This window comes from Lottia gigantea (genome assembly GCF_000327385.1).
Source record: "Lottia gigantea unplaced genomic scaffold LOTGIsca_230, whole genome shotgun sequence".
Taxonomy (NCBI): Eukaryota; Metazoa; Mollusca; class Gastropoda; family Lottiidae; genus Lottia; species Lottia gigantea.
The window spans coordinates 42,745-66,027 of NW_008708646.1; the positions used below are offsets into that span (position 1 = coordinate 42,745).

Genomic DNA, 23,283 nt, shown 5'->3' on the forward strand with positions numbered 1-23,283 from the left:
AGTTCTAACGAAGAATTTAAAATATATATACTGAAAGGCAAAAGAAACGTCACTTCTAAAAGTACTGGAAAAAATTAACTGACTCTGTTTCTGCCGTGTTTTTTTAGTCAACTATTTAGATTTGACATTCTACTGGTCCTTTGTTGCCTTAAAGTTCAGTTTACATGTGTGTTTAAAATGTAGTGGTTTGCCCAAACGCAGTCTTCTAAAGTGAAATGGGACCCAGTTGCTGAAAAGTCTCGTCAAAATCATGATGCACGTGAATATCGTGGACGGTATGGTATAAAAGGCAATCAAAACCGTCAGGCTTACATTCGTCATTTCGATTTATCAGCCAAGCCAAGATTATCAAGAAATGAGAGACAATAAGCGATCGGACGACTGCAAGAAGGACAGAGTGAGTGCACAGACTGTTGCAAATTCATTCAATGTCGACGTCAGAACGATACATCGTTTGTAACATCGCTACAACACCACCAAAGACTGTCCGCGTAGTAATCGTCCAAGAGTTACCGCACACAGTCAAGACCGGTACATGATACGCCAACATCTGCAGAACTGATTCCGAATGGCCACTGGAACAGCAGACCATTGGTAAGCACGAATGTGCCATCACTGATCGTACAGTCCGACCTGGCCTCACTGCCAACAACATCTTCTGCCACCACCACCAACGTGATTTGTATTTATATTAGCATTCTGTCTATATCCTGTAAATTTCTGATCGATCCATTAATTAGCTAGAAAATTTCCATATTTTTCATGCAAATATTTTCTCCATAAAAGATTTCAAAATTGTAACTTTTGCCTAATTGCATCCGATACAGCTTGTTGCAAAGAAAATAAAAAAAAGAAACCCGAGGTAAATCTGTCAACACTTGAACTCTGCAGCTTCCAAATCAAATTTGTGCACATTATGCAATATATCACTTCCGGCTGAGCACAATTGTCAATTAGGATTCCAGCCAATTAAAAAATCTTTGGTCAAAACAAAGAAACTTTACCATTTTCAGTTTATGGTAGAGAGAGATGTTTCTGAAAAAGGAATCGATTGCATAACAAACCATGACAAATCAATGTTTATTATCAGTTTGCATTGTTATGATTAATCCTGTAATTTGGTGTTAATTAATTACTTAAGAAGGAACTGTAATTAAAATTACAGAATGCCAATATACGGGGACACAATATTATTTCTTTTTATGATTATCATTATCTTAATGACCGAAGTTGACTTGAAATGATTGGTTTTGATAATATACTAATTATGTGGTTTCAAGTAAAGCAGTGAACAAATAGTATGCAGCAAATGTCATATCGCATTTGTGTCTGCGGGTTTTAAATCTTAGGGCAACGCAAATCCCCCTGAGTGAGCTTCAACTATTATGTATGATGTCTCACTTACATTGCAAATTGAACATTGATATATAGTCTGAATGCACACCATGAGGCTTCGTATTCATAAGAGACGCCTTTCACTCCATGTTCAACAAAGCCATGAACACAAAGCGGTGTCGTCTTTCGAGTATTTGTTACAAGGCTGTGTTACATTTTGATGATGAAAATGCTTATAGGAGCCTGTAGTCGAATACGTTATTAATACGTGGGAAACGGCAAATGCATAGACATACGTAAATATGCTTTTCATACATAACATAGTTATGTTTCACGTTGCGCACACCTAAAGTAATTAAGCGGCGATTGCGTGATTCAACATAAACCAGCATGCTTCAGTGGGCTTTTATCTTAACAGAAAAACGTTGCCAAATCGCCAGGGTGTGACAAGACTTTAAGGGGCAGAATGCAAAAAGGCCTTATTTTGAAGTGAAAATTAAGCTCTCGAATTGTTAAAATTCATCTCAGATTATCTACAATCCGCATGTAATATATTCGGAGGGGCATATGCCCACCCGTAGATACGGGCTCGTCAATAATTAGTATTACTTTTTAATATCAAACCAAAGGAATAGCCATACCCAACATCTTTGATAAGATAAAAGTCATCACATTCAGTGGCGTTTCTAGGAAACATCAGATAAGGGGGTCGAGCAGGGGCCATGCCACGTATTTAATATTTGCTGTGTTACACTTATTTGCTGAACCCTTACCACGGATATTTAAAAAATTTCACACTCTTACAATGCATAGCCTGTTATATAATATGTTTTCTCTATATTTCTACGTCATGCTTTTTACCCTATCATATCAGTGTCCGTCATTTATTGAACTTGCTCATCGATAGGAATATGTCTATGTAAATTTATTTTTCATGTCACAATCTAACAGGAAATACAAAATGTTGAAGATCAAATGTCATTAAGAAAAAAAATAACTTACCGTGTATAATTATAAATAAAAATATCAGTTTTTTGTCCATATTTAAAGAGTAGATTATCGTGGGGAAACTGTTGTCACCCTTCAAAATTTAACCTGACATATTTATCTCTTTTATTGTTCATAGTCACGTGATCGTCTTAGGTAAACAATTTTACCTGACTTATTTATTTATTTTATTAAAGGAGAGTAAGGATATTTATAATAATAAGTTATATGAAGAAGACTCGCTATAAATTTTTTCTTAGGATTTTAAGAACAGGATGTTTAGTGTAGAAATGCACGTTGTCACTACAAAATATCGACTTTGCTATGTTTGTAAATACTCTTTCAGCGATACATCCGTATTGTTAACGTTTTTAATCGAATGAATGTCGCAATTTCAATGTAAAATATAACAAAGGAGGAAACATGTACAGAAAAGAACACTCAACGTGAAATAAATTATGAAATATTTCTGTTGTTCCATAACCGTGAGTGTATTCATGACTTTGACTTTCTAATAATGGTTTTCGAACTATTGCCCTTGACTTAGCTGATACACGTTACATTTAGATATATATAAGCTGCAATGACTAGGACCAGAAATATGAATTTTCTTGCTACGCGCTATCACAAACTAATCATGAGTCATTTTTTTAAATGTTCATATTTTGAGTTATTGTACATACGCTTTTTATCGGAATTTCTAGTGTCGACATTCATTTTTTTAATTTCTTTTTTACGTTTTAAAATGTCACTTATTGTTGTTAAACCTAAACTATAATTAGCAGATAATGTTTGCTGCGTATAGGGCACGGAATTTTTTCAGTCTGACACATGAAATGAAATATCGAAGCTCTTGCAAAAAAATGGGGGCGCGGTAATTAGGTCACAGGAAATTCGGTCACCGGAACTTTGGTCACAGTAAAAAGGTCACACGGTAATTTGGTCACAGTAATAAGGTCACATGGTAATTTGGTCACAGTAATAAGGTCACATAGTAATTTGGTCACAGTAAAAAGGTCACACGGTAATTTGGTCACAGTAAAAGGGTCACACGGTGATTTGGTCACAGTAAAATGGTCACATGGTAATTTGGTCACAGTAATACGGTCACACGGTAATTTGGTCACAGTAAAAAAGTCACACGGTAATTTGGTCACAGTAAAAGGGTCACATGGTAATTTGGTCACAGTAATACGGTCACACGGTAATTTGGTCACAGTACTAAGGTCACACGGTAATTTGGTCACAGTAATATGGTCGCACAGTGATCTGGTCAAGGCAAAACTAGTAAAATGAAATTACTGGTAACTGGTGTAGTGATATTTATTTCATAATGCATAATATAGGGTTCTGCTTGCCCTCTGCCAGAGATGGATGGACCTTGTAGGGCCCTGAACGGTCGAACAGTATTTGGTATACCTGTCAATCTGCAGCTGTATAGTTATTGCTGATACAACCCGCCACCGGTCTGCCTTTTAAGCTTGCAAGCCATACCACCGTTTAACTTTTGCCGACTCTCACCATTCCAAATTACAGAATTCTCACTCACTGAATGCAGCCTGTGAAATCATCCAGTATTGACTTCATCAATGAAGTTGATTTAATATGTGTTTTATATATAGTCTCCACTACTCATAAATTTCCGTGCCTGTACCAATAACGTGAGCGTTTCAAAGCAGATTCTTTTCGATTTTCGGGTGGGGGTAGGGTGAGATGCTTCGCACGTATCTCACGTATCTGAAGGGCACCCATCTCAGCCTACCCGAAAATTGAAAAACGCTCAGGTCATTGGGACAGGCGTGGATATTTACGAGCAACGGTGCTAATATATACGAGCGGACGCCCACAAGGCTATACGCCAACCAGCAGCAAATCTCATCGCGGCTTTCGCCTTTTTAATAGCATCACTACTTCCATGTAGCCAATATACACAGGTGAACTAGGTTTCAATCGAATCAGAAAAATAAATTTCAATTAAAAGTCAATTTCAATAAATTTTGTGCTAAGTCGGGAGCCATAACTCGGAAGAGGTCAACGAAATCGGACATACATCAGTGGGTATTGAGATGCTACCAATATACACAAGCATGCCAAGTTTCAATCAAATCCGATAAAAATTGTAGTTTCTATCTTCTTAAGCCAATTTTAACGAATTTTGCGCTAAGTCAAGGGCAATAACCCGGAACAGGTCGGCGGAATCGGACATACATCTGTGTGTAGTGAGATGCTACCAATATACACAAGCATACCAAGTTTCAGCCAAATTCGATAATAATTGTAGTTTCTATCTTCTTAAAAAGCCAATTTTAACGCATTTTGCGCAAAGTCAAGGGCAAAGTCACGAACCTACTTAAGTTGTGACATTGCCCGTCCTCCACCATTTATTGAATCTAGTTATCAACTACAAGCGGTTGATGTGAATAAGATGACCAACACCACTGCAAATGGGTAATTTTACTGTGACCAAATTACCGTGTGACTTTTTTACTGTGACCAAATTACCGTGTGACCTTTTTACTGTGACCAAATTACCGTGTGACCTTATTACTGTGACCAAATTACCATGTGACCTTTTTACTGTGACCAAAATACCATGTGACCTTTTTACTGTGACCAAATTACCGTGTGACCCTTTTACTGTGACCTGACCAAATTACCGTGTGACCTTATTACTGTGACCAAATTACCATGTGACCGTATAACTGTGACCAAATTACCGTGTGACCTTTTTACTGTGATCAAATTACCGTGTGACCTTATTACTGTGACCAAATTACCGTGTGACCTTTTTACTGTGACCAAATTTCCGGTGACCGATTTACCTGTGACCTAATTACCTACATTCAAAAAATGATGTCTCTTTCATTTCAATTGTTATATCATTTCAGGCTCTTATTGCCTGTACACAAATACCAATGACTGGTGCATTAGGCTACAGCTTTGCTTTGTTGATAACTAGATTATAAAATGTGTGTTCTTTTAATTTTTAACGGAAACACGGTAAACTAAATCCTTTACAGTTCAAGTCGAGGTGGTTTTGGTACGGGGTGAAACATTTGAATTTTTTTATTTTGAAGATGCAATGTGAAAATAAAATAATGATTGACATTGCAAACGTACAATTAGGTTTAAGGTTGGTCAAGAGCGCTGATCATTTCATTTCAATAGATAAAAATTTTAATCTTGAAATTAAAGTCTTATTTTCGTCTTATTAACATGAATTAAATGATAATAGAATAAAATATTTTTTTTTTATTTATCATGGCCCAAGGACGCTTCCGTACCTTTCATTTCAATTAAAAATTGCACATATCTTGAAATTAACGTCTTACTATTTAACTACTTCCTTATAAACAAATATAAAATGAAAATAGAAGAAATTTTTTTTTCATATATCATGACCTCAGGACGGTTCCGCAGCAAAGACTGCCCTTTCCCGAATTATTATTATTTTTTATTGTGTTATAGTCACTGTATTCTTTCATGTTACAAATAAATAAAAAAGCAGTGCGTTCGATAAACTGCAATTAAATACTATTTTTATCCAGATAATATCAGATACCCTGGTTCCGTACTTTTTTAATTGGCTTTGCGCTAATTTCTTCTCTAAGGAAAAAAAGGAAAATAAACTTTGTGTGCCTTAAACTGTGCATTGCAACAAGATAAAGATACCTCAATAGTTAGAAATAAAGATAGCTTGCCAGGCAAGATAATATACGCCCACTAGCAGCTTTGATTTTAAATAAAGATAGCTTGCCAGGCAAGGTAATATGCACCCACTAGCAGCTCTGATTTTAAATAAAAATATTTGACAGTACAGTATAACATTTACCAGTATGAAATATTCAACCTTCAGACATACTTTTGAACTTTTTGAGGCGATACTGAATAATGTTACCAAGTTTCATCAAAATCTATCAAGAATTGGATCTTCTAGAGTGTTTACAGGAGAAAACTTGAAAGTGTTTTTAAGAACAAGGACAATAACTCATGCTAAATATTTTTCATATTTGGGTGATTACATACACTCACAACAAGTTTGTCAAAATCCACCAAGAATTCTGCCTCCTAGATTGTTTACGTGCTACAAATTGAATGCATTTTCAAGTACAAGGGGCAATAACTCATACTAATTATTTTTCGATTTTTCTGATTTTTAATAGGGCTCATCCTTAGGCGACAACAAACAGACACACCAAGTTCCGTCAAAATCTGTCAATAATTGAACCTTCTAGAGCGTTTACGAGTTAAAAATTGAACACGTTTTCAAAAACAAGGGCAATAACTCATACTAATTATTTTTCGATTCTACAGATTTTCAATAGAGTTCTCATTGGGTGATAACAAACACTTACACCAAGTTTCATCGAAATCAGTCGAGAATTGCGCCTTCTAGAGTGTTTACGAGCATTTCAAGAACAATATTAATATTAGTTTCAACGAAATCAGTCCACGATTGTGCCTTCCTACAAGCTTACAAGCAACTTTGGACGGACGGATGAAATGGGTGACAGAAATATACGCCCCCATTTTACATTGCCGATGTCCAGGAAAAATTTCCTTAATTACAGATAGCACCATGAGCTCAGTCAGGTGCAGGGAGTATAGGACAAAGCTTTCGTCAACCGGAAATGAAATGCATTATGGTGTATCAGCACCAAAACGGTTTATAGCACCTAAACATGTAAGATTAACTATGTAGAATTATAATGGAACAAAATCAAGAGACAAAATACAAGGCTGCAAAACATAGCACAGTCAACTGTAAAAGTTGGAACCAGGAAGCAAAAAAAAAAACAAAAAAGTCATAATTACCCACTAATCTGGCTCGCAACAAATAGAAATTCGGAGCCGTTTGTAATTGCCAAAATTCATCTTCAGCTAGTTTTCTCTGTCGTTGAGCATAGCATATACTTAAACTCTTTAAGGGATAGTTGCGCCATTTTGAGGGGTTTGATATCAGTCTTGAATATATGTAAATAGTCTTCATAAGTACTAGAAATGTACGAAAATCGCATATTTCCTTCAAAAATATCAAACTATAGGAATTTTAATCACTATTTCTATATATGCACAGAGTATCTTAAAATGACGAGTCGTCAACGAGTCGCCAATTCTGGCCACACATGCAATTTCGACGGGAACTGTTAACACTATTACTGCTTGCCTTAGCTAAAAAATCCCATTTTTAAAGTATGAATGGTGAAAAAGAATGGCGCACCAGTCCCTTTGAGAATGTTCTTTAAATTGTCCCATCATACCAGTGGTTCAGTCTCAGTGGTACAAGGGGTATGCTGCAGATGATTTTATCATGTTACGGATTTTAAAGCAATACCCAGGGTCTTTTAGAGAAGAATTATTGAATACCCAAACACCCGATCCTTTCTTATAATTTCAAAATTCAAAATTACACTAATAAAACTATGGTCACTAGAACTGTTATGCGAGACAAAACAATAAAAGAGTGTTTCACTACAACGCAAGATAAAAATAGTCGTTTCGTGATTGTTTTAATTTGCCTTGAACAAGTTTTTTACGCTTCCAGGTCACACAATGAATGATCAATTTTTAAAGTTAGCGAAAGTACTATCACTTTTGCCATAACATGACATATTTTCTGATTGATCAGTGAAGGGATTCAGAATATCATTAAAATCACAACAACATTTTCTGAAAGAAGTAATCGATCAGCAACGGACCGAAAAAAATTCACGAAGCCCTGTTTCATCATTCGGCGCATAAATACCAAACAATAGCATTGCAATCCAGAACTTTACCGTTCTGATCAGCATATACTACCTTGAAGCTACAATCGCTATTACTGTCTAAAACTCACCATCCCATAAGTGATAATAAGATTCAATAAAACAGCTAGAGCCACCCATGGCACAGGGTGGGAGTTTGCCAATGTGCCAATTTACAAGGGAATCTGAAAAAAATCAACCTTCTAGGCTTATTAGATAACGTGCTAAAGCAGTCAAAATTTTTCCAAAAAAGTGTCTTTTTGGAAGGTTGTGAAACGGGAAGTATACGCCAGAATCCCGATAGTATCAGCACTCAGATATACAGGGATTATACCATCACAGATTTTCCCTGTTGCTCTCTACGGTTTCCTATTTACAAAGTTAAGATATAAAAAGTTATATAAAAGATGGTGCGACTTAACCTTGTGAATGTTACAATATGACCGTATTGTTAGTTCTTATTAAAATTTAGAATGTTTAAAATTAATCGAAATTAGGAGAGCAAATCATCACTTTGAGCCTGGTATCGGGTTCGATTCCCGGCCGACGCAAGATAATTTTTGATCTTTGAATATGTGCACGGCTTGTTTTCAAGCTTCCTTCAGTTTTCTTTCGCCGAAAATACATCAAAAAACATCCTGCAAAATTTTTTTATCCGTGGTATGATCCCACTACATTTCGAACATTTTAAATAATTCTGTCACTGTATCTAAAACCCGGCGTGGCAAAAGCGATGTACGGTCCATTAACCCCCATCGGCGAATCTCTCGAACAGGAAATTTGTCATAAATTTTGAAATGTATACCGATTACATGAGACAGTGGCGCATTCAGTCGCATGAAACAACCCGTTGGAACAGTTGGGGTTATTGTTCAATAGAAAACAGAAGGAAAATTATTTGTCAGAAGTGGGGGTGAATGGCAGCGAAGGAAGATATCCTTGAATCTGGCGCCTTTTTTATATCTTATTTTATCACAGGAACAATATAATCACAAAATACAAGTTATGAAAAGTTATAAAATATTGCACACAAAGTTAGAACGTAAAAAATCAGAAAAAAAAAATTATTTATTTAAAATTGACATTTACAGTGTCACTAGTTATTTTTAGATATGGATTAGAAACAAAAGTCAACATGAATTTATTGGCATAACCTCTGGATTTCAAAATTTGTTGTATATATTTGATTTGATTGGTAAACATAGTTTTGAACAAACCTACTACATTGATTAGTTTCCCTGACTTAACATACATATCTCTCCTCTTCATAATAGCCAATATAACAGTTAAAAACACTAAAATAAGTAATAAATTGTCAGAGGTATATTTAACAGGATACCCAAATAATAACCACGTATGGAAATCATGGTTGTTATAACCAGTTGATTGCAAAAAAAAAACTTCAATCAAAGCTGATATTAGATTTAACAATTCAATTATGGATGGACAAAGAATGAATATATGTTGAATTCTTTCTTCCTGAATACCTATATAATAATGTCTTATAAAGTGTTGATGTTTTCAAATCATCAACCTCAAAGAAAAGTTTTACATTAACCTCATTCCATTCCATTTCATTTCATGGGAAAAATCCAACCAATCTATGAACTCCCAAAAAAACAAGACCTAAATTCCCTACATTTCATAAATTCCCTACATTTCATAAATTCTTACAGCAAAACACCCTACATTTCATAAAACATCCTAAATTCCATACATTTCATACACTAAAAACATCTTCAATCAATATCCTACATTCCATCAAAGAAAAAGTATATTAAAAATACCCTTATATAAAATAACATAACATTTTTAATAGCCTCGTTTTAAGTAATGTTATTTTTAGTCTAGAAACTTTTAGAAGGGAGATAACTTTTTTTGGATAAAAAACAGACTAAATTAATTCATTTAAAAATAGGATGAGTTTAATTCTAAAACACGAACAACACAGATTCGAAGATTATTCGGGCGACGGTATCTTTTCTTCATTATTTTCTCTAGGTAAAACAATAATTCCAAAAGTAGCTAGCTTTGTTTCAAAAAACAAATCACTCATTTCAAGCGGAGCGAAAGCCGTCGACTCAATCGCTGAAGCGGGAAAGAGTATAAGCGACACAGTGAAACAATCTAACGAGTTGAAAGAATTAGAGCTAATAAGAGAAATTCGAAACAGGAGATTAGAAGAAAGGAAAGGAAAAGGTTTTAAAGTTATAGGATAAAAAATGATTGTCGCTCACGCTCCAAAAACTTATTTCGGTTCAGGAGATATACAAAAATCATTGGGTTCTCTTCCTGGATTTCCATGGGCGAAATATCCCGGAGAAAAACATCTCCCAGGGCACAATTATACAGGTCCCGGCACGAGATTAGATCTGCGATTAGACGAAAACGATAAACCCAAACCAGGGGAAGAACCAGTCAATAGAGTAATATTCCAAATCCAACTTTCAAAGAGAGAATGGAAAGAGCATTAATCATTAAACTGTTAAAAGCAAAGATGAAATTAGGTATGGGATTGGCGGATGAAATTCATAAAGAATTTAGAAAAACTAAAAACTTTTTAAAAGTCAAAGTGTTTGAAAAAGATGAAATATGGTCAGCCGATTTAATTCATATGCCAGTCGAAAGAGGATTTAAATATTGTTTAACAGTTATAGATTTATATACGAGATATGTATGGGTTATTCCTTTGAAAAACAAAACGGGATTATCAGTCAAACACTCATTTGAAACAATTATGTAACAATCTAACCGTCATCCAGAAAAACTATGGGTAGATAAAGGAAGTGAATTTTATAACAAAAATATGAAATCTCTGGGATTTGAAATTTACAGTACTCATAACGAAGGTAAAGCTGTAGTTATTGAAAGATTTAACAGGACTCTAAAAAATAAATTATTCAAAAAATTCACTGAATTAAAATCCGAAAAATGGCTTAAAATATTACCAGATGTTGTAGATGAATACAATAACAAAATTCATTCATCTATAGGTGTCACACCAACACAAGCCTCGAGTAATCCAAATATTATAAAGTCAATTAACGCGCATCATAACTACGAAAATGAAATAAAGAATTTAAATATCAAACCCAAATTTAAAGTTGGAGATCGAGTTCGTATTTTCAAATATAAAAGTAAATTTGAAAAAGGTTACGTTGGATACTGGACGAACGAAATATTCATCGTTGATAAAGTAAACACCACATCACCTCCAACATATGAATTAATCGATCAAGACAAAGAACAAATCATAGGAAGGTTTTATCAAAACGAGCTTCAAAAAACCGACTTTTAAAAATGAATGAATTTCTCGATAAATATGGAACCGATACAACCACAAACTTTCAACTTATGAGATGGGCGAATGAGTTAAATATATCACCGTTTTATTATTGTATGAGAGATGAAATAAATAATCTGAAATATAAGAAAGGTAAATTTTACGCTATAACAAATATACATACTTCCGATCAAAAAGGAGTTCATCATTCTGCTTTGTATAAAGACTCTGACTTTTATTTCTTCGATTCTTATGGATTAGAACCCACTGAAGAGATAATCCAATTGACTAATAAACCAATCAAATGTTCAACATTTCAAATTCAATTACCGGGACAAAAGTTTTGTGGTCAACTTTCACTTTGGGTTTTATATCAGTTGAGTTTAGGAAAACAGTTTGAAGAAATTGTAATAAATTTAACTCAATAAAAATGGCGAATAAGTTTGGATTAGGTTCTTTATCTTTAGAAACTAAAAAACCTAACACTACAGCGTGGATAAATAAAGCAAAACCTTACTTTGTGGATCAAATCGGAGACACTCTTCAAGGTGATTTAGATATGAACAATTTTAGCATAACTAATTTAAAGTCTCCGGAAAACGATAATGCCATTCACAAGAAATATTTAATGGAACAATTAAATTTAATTGAAGTAAATAAAGACCATTTAAAAGAAAGAATAAATGATGTGAAAAGATTCTTCAAACGACAAATGAAAAATAAAGATTTTATTGATGATACTAAATTACAACAAGAAGTAACAAGTTTAAAAAGTTTTATTGAAGAACAATTAGTCAACGTAACGAATAAAACTGAGTTACAAAATTTAATTTCATTAATATCTAAATTAGAGGATAAGATTACAAAACAAAAATTAGACATTCAACAATTGATAGATAACATTCCAGATGAAAATACGTTTCAACAGGAATTAAATGCTCTGGAAACTAAACTTAACAGTGAATTACAAAAAGAATTAACAAATATTCAACAACAAATACAGAACATTGATGATAGTGTTATTCAACAACAGATAACCACTATTAATAACCTAGTTTTAAAACAGGACAAAAATATACTCACATTAGAAAAGCAACTCAAGCAAGAAAATAAATCATATTATTTCAATCTTCCATTTAGAAGTTTGAGACAATACGTTACTTCTATTACTGATAATATTGATAAACCAAAAGACTATGAATATAAAAATTATGGATTTACAGTAAATATTAGAGTATATTCTGTTCCAAATTATACTATTCATCCCATAAATATTTTTGTTCTAGATGATGATGTACCTCAACAACCAATATATTTTAGATTTCGAGGAAAAAATTACAATTGAAATAACTTTTCCTTTTCAGGTAAAAGTTGATTCAATATTCTTCAGACAAAACTCACATACATTTAAAAAATTTAACGCTCGCAAAGTTCTTCAGTTTATCAATGGTACAAAAAATGTAGAAACTAAAGAATTAGAAATTAACGATGAAAACACCAAGAGAGATCACTTATATGAAATTAAAACGAGTGGAAAATATATAGATAGGTTAATCATACCAGATAATGAAGAAGAAGATCTTTCATTGAGTGATTTTGATATGATATTGGAAACGGAAACTCCACCATCAACGAATATTATTAAAAATCCAGAACCGAAAAAAGTAAGAAACAATTATGAGTTTTTACGAGCAACAGACTTTGAATACGTAAAACTATATTTTGTTGATAATGATGCATTTACCTCAATTGATATTCATAAAAGTCAACAACAACAAATTTTTTTAATAAGAGATGATGTGTATTTTTTTATATTAATCTCTATTGAAAAACCAAAATTTTCAGTTCATCTGAATAAGATTAATGATTCGAAAGAACAAATATCGTTAGTATCTGTAAAACTTTTTTTTGAAGATAGTAAACACGAAGTAGCTTTATCAGAAATTCACTTAATTTAATTACCTAAAAATGGAACTCGAAAGTAGACAAAACTACATGATAGAAAAACAAAATGAACTAAAAGAAAAACTAAAACAATTCAACAAATGCAGAAAAACATGGAGTAGAATTGATTCTGTTTTCAAAACATTAAGTACAGTTTTAACAATAGGGATAACAGTGGCAACAGCCATAACCGGTGGATTAATGCTTCCAATAATTGTCCCAACTGTATTAGCCGCGTTCAACGCCGTTCAAACTTCATCTTGTGGTTTGATTACTTTAGGTTTTACATCAAAACAGAAAGCTCATTATAAAAGGAAAACAGAAATTTTAAATACATATCTAAATAAATTGTTTATATTTTTCGAAAGATCGAGAGAGGATAAGAACATAACCATTGAAGAATTAGAAGAATTCAATGAAATTTTTGATAAATTTGATGTAGAAATATCATCAATAAAAGTTAAAAATTCCTAGTTAAAAATAGTTGCTTTAAAAATATGAATAAAATTGAATTTATATCAAGTGAACTTTTTATCCAATGTTATTGAGCATATCGCTGACGAATTTTTATCATTTAACGGACAAATTGAAATTGAGATGGAAAGATAACTCAAGATGGAAAATACAAACAAGACATAAAATTTGTAGGTTTTGATACCATGACTTTTGTCAATTTCTTCATTGCGCTGGATAATAAATTGAATGCCTCCGATTGGTATTTCACAGGAAAAATGATTTTCCGTAAAAAAAATTTCAAAGAAATAAAAAAGGGTAGTGGTGATCTTGTGGATTGATCACTTTAGGTTTTTTACATCAAAGCTCATTATAAAAGGAAATTTTAAATACATATCTTAATAAATTATTCATTTTTTTCGAGACAAGAACAGTTAAAAAATTCCTAGTTAAAAATAGATACTTAAAAAAGAATGGATAAAATTGGAAATTTAAACGAACCATTATCTAAAACATATTTTTCATTGATATTCAATTCAATACCTAATATATTTTCAACCAAATTTAGTGAAAAAGATACAGAAGAATTTGAATATATAATTGATGATGTAGCTGAAGTTTTTGAAAAAGAGGAGAATGAAATTAAAATATCAACCTCAATTATGCTTTTTTCAGAATTAGTCAAGAGAATAACTATTCTATTTAAGGATTATAAAATTAAAGGCCAAATTGAAATAAATGGTCAAATAAATCAAAAAGGAAAACACAAACAAGACATGAGATTATCTGGATTCAATGCTCAAACTTTCCAGATTATTTATCCAAAGATGCATGAAACCTCTGATACATCTGATTGGTATTTTACAGGAGAGATTATTTTGCGCAAAAATAATTTTAGAATAGTAGAAAGATCAAAAAAGGGAAGTGGGGTTAACCTACTTAAAAAGATAAATGAATACATAGGAAAAAATTGTTACATACCAACCGATTGTTATTGTTTTATAAAGTGTGTAAATTACATCACGAACACGGATTTAACAAGGGAATTTCAAGATTTCATCAACAGTTTTCAAAAATCAAACAGAAAAGGAGTTATGACAACTGCTAGAATTTCTAAATTCAATAAGAAATTTAATACTAATTTTCAAATCTATAACCCTAAAGACAGTCATTTTCAACCAAAGAAAGTAACCGAAGAATTAGATTGGGTTTTTTATTTACACAAAGAACATTTCTGTATTAAAGAAATAGAAGATAATTACGATGAAAATGTATGGAGAACTTGTAAAGATGATGTGTAATGTGTTTCGCACAGTTAAAACTAAACGTTTTTTCGAACATATCCGATAACTGTTTATACGCGTGGGATTGCGAAACCTATTGCGAAAAAGAAACGAATAAATCCATTCCTTATTGTTGTACTTTAGTCAATTTGGAAAAACTGAGGAAAAGATTAGATGATTATAATAATTATTTAAGTGATTTAAGTGAGACTCTAGATTTTAAGCCGTCAGATCCCATTTCAGAAGAATATTACAACATACTCATGACTAATATAGTAGAAATATTTGTAGGTACAGATTGTATAGATCAAATGTTACAACGTTTAGGAAAAGTAGATGAAAAGAGATTAACATTGATTTCTCATAACGGTAGCGGTTTTTAAACTGGATTGCACTTCAAAGCGTTAAAAAACTAACACAATGTCCACTAGTAGTAGATAATAAAATTCTTTCTCTTCCTTTATCTAATCCATATACAGAAGAAAGATTGCAGAAAAAATGGAAAAGACCGAAAGAAATAATGAGTAACTCTAACTATTTACAAAATATATATCTTTCACTTGTTCATTTAAACATCAAAGCACTAGTTTGGCGGCATGGGGAAATTCATCTAATCTACCGATGAATTTGAGAAATATCACCGATATTAATATTGCAAAATTCACCAAAGAAACCTGGGAATCTTTAAGACCCGAATGGGAAACTTACGCTAAAAGAGATACATTGTGTCTCGGAGCTTGCTTGATAAAATACAATCAAGCCATGAAAAAAACTGTCTTCCAAAACGATTCCAATAATCTAACGGCTCCTTCTTTATCTTTAAAGGGTTGGTATTATTTATATCATTACAATAAAGAAATGGTATGAAACTACTAGAATGGTTCCGAAACATACGGAAAAACAAAACGTAGAAAAAGTTTACTCACATACTCAACCTTTTATAAGATATTTTATCAGACAAAGTATTAAAGGAGGGAGAGTCTCTGCTAACAGAAAATCATTTGAAACGGATAAAATGAATGAGATCTGCGCCATATTAAAAGAATACAATGAAAGTGACACTGAAGGAATAATAGATTTATTCAAAGAATACAGTGTTAACCCAAAAGATAAAATGGAAGTTCACGCTAAACTCAAAGAACTGGACTATTCTAAACTGATGACATTTGACGCTAATGGGTTGTACGCTTCCGCCATGACAGAAGGTGAATATCCTAAAGCGGAAAGTGCAAGAGCGTTTCTACCAGAAGAAGAAAAAGAATTTGTAAAACTCTTCAATAAACAAAAATTCAGACCTAGAACTGCTATTTTAAAAGTCTGGTTTGAATATCCCAAAAACATGTTCTTTCACCCCATACCAGCTAAAGATAAAATAACTTTTACGAATAGAATAGGTAAGAAGGAAACTGGGAGTAAAATCAGGTTCAGAAATGGTTTCTGTCACGACGTTTTAACATCAGTTGATATTCAAGAAATAGTGAAATCCGGTGGTAAAATTATTAGAATATCAGAAATGGTATAGTATACGAAGAAAATTTTAAAACTCCACCATACAGAGATTATATTTTAATTTTGAAGGAATTAAGGAATAAATACAAAAATAATTGCATGAAATTATTAGGTAATTCCTTATACGGTAAATCTATTTAGAAGGATATAAATACATCGAGACATCTATGGAGTGAAGCGACTTTTAAAGCCAACTATGATTCACACGTCAAAAGTTATGAAAAAGTAAATGAGACCCAATATATCGTTCAGATTAAATACGAAGTAAAAGAGTTTGTTCCTCCAAAGGATTTTACTAGATTAACACCCACTCATTTAGGTGCATTTATATTATCTCACAGTAAAAAAATAATGAACAATTTCATTCACGTAATAGATGGATTTTTAAGCCGGAAATATACTATACAGATACTGATAGTTTATACATTTTGTCTAGCAATTGGGATAAATTAAATGAAGCTGGGTTGGTGTCTGAAAACGAAAGGGAAGAATGATTACGGTGATGGTGGAATTATATTTGGTTTATATTTAGCGCCAAAAATAAAATACAATATCATTCTAACTTCCGACGGTATTCTAAAAGAAAAGGAAAACGTTTAAGGGTTACTCTAACTATAAGATTAAGGTAGAAGACTACATTCAATTAGCTAGTGGACATGACGTAACGAATGAATTTGATAAACCTTGGGTAAAAAGTTTTACTGATGGAATAGTTATTCCCAATGAAAAACAAAAGAAAGTTTTCAGAAGTTATCTGAATCTCGTTAAGAGAAAAGCACCAAACAGTGAAGGAATTATGTATCCTTACAGCAATAAAGATAAGATGTGTTTGGATGATGATTATGTATTTGATGATTTTGATTATTTTACAAATGAATCTAATGATGATCCATCAGAATAAATTTAGTTCTTTTGTTTTAAATGAAGTTGAATAACAATTTCCTCGTTACCAAAATCTATAACCCTATTTTTACCATCTTTGATTTCCAGATTTATATCTTTAATCATAAAGGAATTAAATGGTAAATACGTCGTTTGAAATGTTTTCTCTATAATTCTATATCCAATAGGAACAGTGAATGTTGGAAGACTGTAAATAATCTGACGTTTGTATTTATTGAAAAATCCACCGTTTATTAAATTGCAATGTATATTTATCACATCGATATCATTCTCGATATTAGCTTTGTGTGGTGCTAAAGTGGATTGGGTGTATATTTTTTTTAAAGCCTAGTAAAGTATTCAATGAATTTTCTACGTTGAAATCAACTTGACTATTATCTCTTAATATCAATTTTATTTTGTTTAGATTCAAATTACCTTCGAATTCAATATTGTTTTTACCATTGACGCTTCCTGCGTATTCAGATAAGTATTCGTTAATGGCTAGACGTATGGTTTTGAACGTAACTCCGTTATCTGTTGATATTTTTATTCGGTTATTTTTTTCGTTGATATTTCTAATGGAATTGTAAACAGAGAAATACTTTAATCCCTATTCATATTCTTGATTGCGATCGAGTTCATACTCATAATCTAGAGATAATTTAATGTCTGATTTATTCGAGGTGATGACGAATAGTTGTTCTTTATTTGACATTTTTAATCACGCTTTTATAATCATTTTTATCTATGATACCTTTTTCTATGAGTCTTTTTAATATACAATTCACTTCATTATATTGTGCGATCGATGTCCTTCCTTCATGGCCGCTAATATTACTCGTAATCTATTAAGTAGTTCCTCGTTGTTGTCGGATAAAAACGTTATACCTTCTCCAGATACCATATCTTCGAATTCGTCTATTTCTTGTGTGATTGGTGGATAATCACCTAACTCCTCTTCATCACGTTCAATTACTCTTTTATATATTTTAACTTCTTTTGATCTTCTTGTTTCGGGTCCTGACTTTCTTATTGCATCTAGAAATTTTGAGTATGCTACTAAATCCTTGTAATCGGCAATTTCAACATCCTCGTTATTCATTAAATCTATTAATCCTTTCGTTAATGTGTATATATAATCTTTTGTATCGATTATAAATTCGGGGGTATTTGCCCTAAATCTTATTCTAAATCCATTAAACCGTAACCCTGCTTCATCAATGATTGGTGAATGCTCTTTGGTAAATCTGGGTCAGGGTTTGAAAAATAATGTTTTACATCATCTACTGTCCTAATTATAATACCATGATATTCAATCGCTTTGGGAGGTTCTATAGGAGGTGTAAGTTCTATAGAAGATTTATATTCTAATTTCCTTTTAATATCCTCTTGAGATTTTAATATGGGTTGAAATAGAGTTTGTAGATTTTCCGTTAATCCGAGTTGTTGTTATCTGTTATTTTCAACTTGGGTCTTTATTTTATTCTTAGCTTTGATATATTCTCTATTTCTTTTTTAAATATTATTCCAATCGCTACTCATTTTTAAAAAAATAAAATTAACATATATCGTTCATAACTCTTTCACCCGCAGGTTTTCTAGTATTTACAAATACATATCCATAATCATCTGGATTTCTCCATTGAGCTTTACAAACTTTTTTGAATGTATCTCTGTCCATTCCGTGATTTATCGATTGAACGATTTGAGATAAATCTTTGTCGTTTCAAATAATAAAAAATAATTCGCATTTTTTCTAATGAACATAGAATCCATCCCGTAAAAAGATTGGGATTGGTATATGCAGTGACAGTTGTGATGTCTTCCTTTCGTGAAGAATTCTTGTTGAACGGCTTGATTTCTTTGCGCTACGCAGTCGTCAAACACTAGTAAGTTCTTTCGCTCGCTATCAATTTGAGACAAATCTAGATCATTAACATTTTTCGTAAGAAAAACTTTTATATCCGTTGGTTTCTTTCCTTCGATGTAATTATCTATGAAATCTTTTAATTCCACTTCTTCTTCGTTTTCTTTGTAATATTGAAATAGGTCTTGAACATCTTTCTTTGGTAGATATTCTAAAGCTTTGAGAAATTGATAATACGATTGCTCTGGTGTTGTTGTGTAGATACACAAAGAATCGAAATCTAAAAGGTTTGGTGTTGTCAACATGTTAAAAGTGAGATGAGTTTTCCCAGAACCGGAACTACCGCATATACACATGAGCATTGGGTTATTAGGAAATATTTGTGAATGATTAATTTTTTTACCCATTTATTATTATTTTAATTTGTTCCAAAAATAACTCCTTCTCCTTTATACTTCGAAAGATATATTCCTTCTCCGGTGTGTATATTTTTTAAAAATATTCCATTACCCTTATGTTTGACTTTGATTTCTCCTGTGTCAATACTATCTACTAATTTATTTAATCCTTGTTTAACAGTTATCTTGGTTTCTTCACTAAATCTTTTTCCAAATTCTTTCATTGTGCCTATCATTTCTCCCACTCCTGAACCTTTCTTTTCCGTTTTAGGTTTTTTAACCTCTGCTGCCAACTTTTCCATTTTTAAATTATGTCTATGTTCTTCGGCTGCTGTTACTGCAGCTGCTATCTTTTCGTTGGCAACGCTTACTCCACCAGCTGTAGCACCAGCTATTGTACCGGCTGCAATAAGTCCACTAAATATTAAAGGAAGGGAAAATATAAATCCACCTTTAGTTGGTGAAGCTGTTTCTATAGCTTCTATTATTTTCTTGACTAAAGTTTCTGGTTTCATTTTTAAAGGTGTATTTTTTACTCAATTCTTATCATTCTTCTATCTGCTATTTTAATTAAATGTTTTGCTTCTTCCAATAATAAACAATAACCTGTTACATCTCCTTGTGTTTTTTCAATATGAATATTTATGTTCACTCCTGTTTTGAAAAGATCTTCTTGGTGAGCTGATAGATCAAAACAGAAGATTGGATGATTAAGTGCAAAATCTACATATTCAAACTGAGGTAGATTTCAAAATAATTCACACATATTTTTATAGTTTCTATACAATTCATTATAATCCTTTGTGGTTGGATTAATTGTTAAAGGTTGGTTAGGATAATTATCGTTGTTTAATCTTACTTGAACTTTATGGATTAAAGGATCTTGAGTTTGGTTCATTGCCACTCTAAAGACAATATTGTTATTCGTTTGAGAATCTGGTAAGTTCTTGAAACCAACTATTAAATATCTTGCTGGTTTAATAGTGTTAGTGATTGGCCATGTGGTGGATTCTCTAGTTAAAGTCATGCTACCTACCGTGTTACGATGAAGAAAAGCTATTTCAATATCTTTAGTTAACGAGTTGAATATTCTCGTTTCTACTTCAATTGATGGTGTTATTACTGGTATGAAAAGTTGGAGATTCGTTATTTCTAATTTTGCATCTGAACCATTCTCTCCAAAGAATATCTTATCGTCGTTTATTTCTCTTTGTAGATGAATTTTATATGGTAAGCCTATGGAAACTTTTTTATGTTCCAACAGACCGAATAAAGGATATAATTTCCAATTTACGTAATTACCCCACCTATTATTCTCAACAACATTATTATACTGTAATACTCGTTTTTCGAATCCATGATTAACTGCTCGCCCTACTCTTTCTATCGTGTTTCGAGCAACAACTCTCACTCTAGCTAAATCGGCATCATTTGCAAGATTTCTTATCGGTTCCTTTAAAATACTTCCATCTCCAACATCGGGTATCCAACCTGAGACTGAATCGAAATCTTTAGGATATAAAACTGTTTTCAACATTGTGTTGAATTCCCCAGGATGTTTGATTGTTTCTATCGGATTTGAACCAGCTTCCAAAACCATCTCGGTAAATAAAGATGGAAAGAAATTGTTTTCTAACGTTGTATTTGTTTGTGGAACACGATTTTCATTGGGAGTTCCATCTTTAATTTTGAAATCGCATCTGTAATAAGCATCGGAAAGAAGCAACCAATTCGATAATGAATTTATTTCGAAGGTAATTCTACCACCATCATTCAATTGGGATTTAGAACCAACAGTGGGTGAGATGATAATATAATCCTCTTTTTTCTTGTTAAATGAATAACAAATTGGATCGTATAATCTAAAGATTGGATCTAGTATTTTATTTGCCATTTTAAGGTTTAAAATTTGAGTAGAAAATTTCAAAAAAAGAGTTATTTTAATATGCTTTTTTGATGGAATGTAGGATATTGATTGAAGGTGTTTTTTGGTGTATGCAATGTATGGTGTTTAGGATGTTTTATGAAATGTAGGGTGTTTTGCTGTAAGAATTTATGAAATGTAGGGAATTTATGAAATGTAGGGAATTTAGGTCTTGTTTTTTTTTGGGAATTCATAGATTGGTTGGATTTTTCCCATAAAATGAAATGGAATGTGGAAAAATCCGAACAATCTATGAGCTCTTATACTACTGTTTATATGAGGCCATAAAGTTGGCATCCCAATGTGTCTCTTGAACACACAGAATATCTAATTGTTTAACTCCAATGTCAGCGATCAATCCATTTATATTTAAAGTGGCTACTTTGACCATTATATTTATATATAGTAAATATAGACGTATAAAGTACATAGTTAGAAAGATTTATTTTTAACAGGAGTTAAATTTTTCACCGATTTATCAGATTTTTTACCGACCGTTTTCTTGAATTGTGAAATCGATTGACTATTCCGCAGTTTCATAACTGACTCACTAATAATGGCACCTGATACTTTTTTACGCTTTGGATTTTTAAACTCAGTCATTTGACCTTCTTTATTAATACCACTGTTATCTGTCTCCATCTCATTGACATCATCAAAAACAATTGAAGTTACATCTTTCCTCTCATCCACACCAGATATTTGATCAATGGGATCAGAAATTAAAATAATAGGCAAACTTTGTGCAGCACTTTCTGCACTCTCATCAACAGGAATTTCAATATCAATACTATTTTCCACATGTAATTTATCAACAACGGACTCCTGAAATTTATCAACAACAGGCTTATTCACACCACTACTGTTATCAGTGACTGGCTCATTGCCAACACCAAAGGTACCTTTACCGTTAGTGCTCGTGCTGGCCTCTTCACCTACACCAGTTGTTATTTCAAACACCGCATCTGCACCACTTGCGACGCACTCACATTTCCAGTCATACAAAGAACACCTCGGACACAAAACTGCAACACATGACCTCTTCCCATGACCAGGTTGTTGGCATTTAAAACATTTTAACTCTGGACATTGAGAAATAATATGACCCGGCTGTAAACAAACGAAGCAAACTTTTTCTTGATCATTGTGTCGAATTGAATACGACAAACCATCAAAATTAGTCGCATAAGGCAAACTGGATTTAGTCGGAGGAAATTCCACCTTAAGAAAGCGAGTACCATCATACTTTCTTTTCCCATTAAAATCTGCCGTTTTCCTGGTAAGTGGGCCTGCTGGCTTGACACCCCATGAATCTAATTTAGCAAAGATTTCTGCATCATTAACATATACAGGAATATGCATAAATGACACGACCTTAATTCGAGAATCTACAAATTTACAATGTAAACCATCATCACCATTAATTAGCCCTTCATTGACTAATTGACTCGCAATTGTTTTATTGATTAATGTCACATCATAAGAGTTGTTACAAGCCAAAACCGAGTGCGTGCCAAGTTTATTTTCAACCAGTTCAATGATGTCACACGCTCTATATTTCTTACTGTCTTGTATAAACACCTTGACAGTGTTGTCCTTCAACAACATGCCAACACCTGCCATCTTGGAAAGTTTGTATTCAGTAAATGGATAAAACAGGGCCGAAGCCCT

At 32.6% G+C, this 23,283-nt stretch overlaps 7 protein-coding genes across 7 annotated transcripts; 3 read left to right on the forward strand and 4 right to left on the reverse strand.

Annotated features, from left to right (window-relative positions):
- Positions 1-11,779: 11,779 nt before the first annotated feature.
- Positions 11,780-13,307, forward strand: LOTGIDRAFT_174973 (hypothetical protein; the record flags this gene model as incomplete). Its single annotated transcript, XM_009055065.1, has 2 exons — positions 11,780-12,571; positions 12,714-13,307. The coding sequence occupies 2 exons, from the start codon at positions 11,780-11,782 to the stop codon at positions 13,305-13,307; spliced, it is 1,386 nt and encodes a 461-aa protein (XP_009053313.1).
- Positions 13,308-14,219: 912 nt separating this feature from the next.
- Positions 14,220-15,047, forward strand: LOTGIDRAFT_174974 (hypothetical protein; the record flags this gene model as incomplete). Its single annotated transcript, XM_009055066.1, has 1 exon — positions 14,220-15,047. One exon carries the CDS (start codon positions 14,220-14,222, stop codon positions 15,045-15,047), a length of 828 nt encoding a protein of 275 aa, XP_009053314.1.
- Positions 15,048-16,044: 997 nt separating this feature from the next.
- Positions 16,045-16,551, forward strand: LOTGIDRAFT_174975 (hypothetical protein; the record flags this gene model as incomplete). The annotated part of the gene is made up of 1 exon (XM_009055067.1): positions 16,045-16,551. The coding sequence occupies one exon, from the start codon at positions 16,045-16,047 to the stop codon at positions 16,549-16,551; it is 507 nt and encodes a 168-aa protein (XP_009053315.1).
- Positions 16,552-19,112: 2,561 nt separating this feature from the next.
- Positions 19,113-19,697, reverse strand: LOTGIDRAFT_144286 (hypothetical protein; the record flags this gene model as incomplete). Its single annotated transcript, XM_009055068.1, has 1 exon — positions 19,113-19,697. One exon carries the CDS (start codon positions 19,695-19,697, stop codon positions 19,113-19,115), a length of 585 nt encoding a protein of 194 aa, XP_009053316.1.
- An 11-nt stretch (positions 19,698-19,708) lies between these two features.
- Positions 19,709-20,203, reverse strand: LOTGIDRAFT_174976 (hypothetical protein; the record flags this gene model as incomplete). Its single annotated transcript, XM_009055069.1, has 1 exon — positions 19,709-20,203. The coding sequence occupies one exon, from the start codon at positions 20,201-20,203 to the stop codon at positions 19,709-19,711; it is 495 nt and encodes a 164-aa protein (XP_009053317.1).
- Positions 20,204-20,554: 351 nt separating this feature from the next.
- On the reverse strand, positions 20,555-21,582 carry LOTGIDRAFT_174977 (hypothetical protein; the record flags this gene model as incomplete). Its single annotated transcript, XM_009055070.1, has 2 exons — positions 20,555-20,593; positions 20,725-21,582. 2 exons carry the CDS (start codon positions 21,580-21,582, stop codon positions 20,555-20,557), a joined length of 897 nt encoding a protein of 298 aa, XP_009053318.1.
- A 462-nt stretch (positions 21,583-22,044) lies between these two features.
- On the reverse strand, positions 22,045-23,235 carry LOTGIDRAFT_174978 (hypothetical protein; the record flags this gene model as incomplete). The annotated part of the gene is made up of 1 exon (XM_009055071.1): positions 22,045-23,235. The coding sequence occupies one exon, from the start codon at positions 23,233-23,235 to the stop codon at positions 22,045-22,047; it is 1,191 nt and encodes a 396-aa protein (XP_009053319.1).
- Positions 23,236-23,283: the final 48 nt, after the last annotated feature.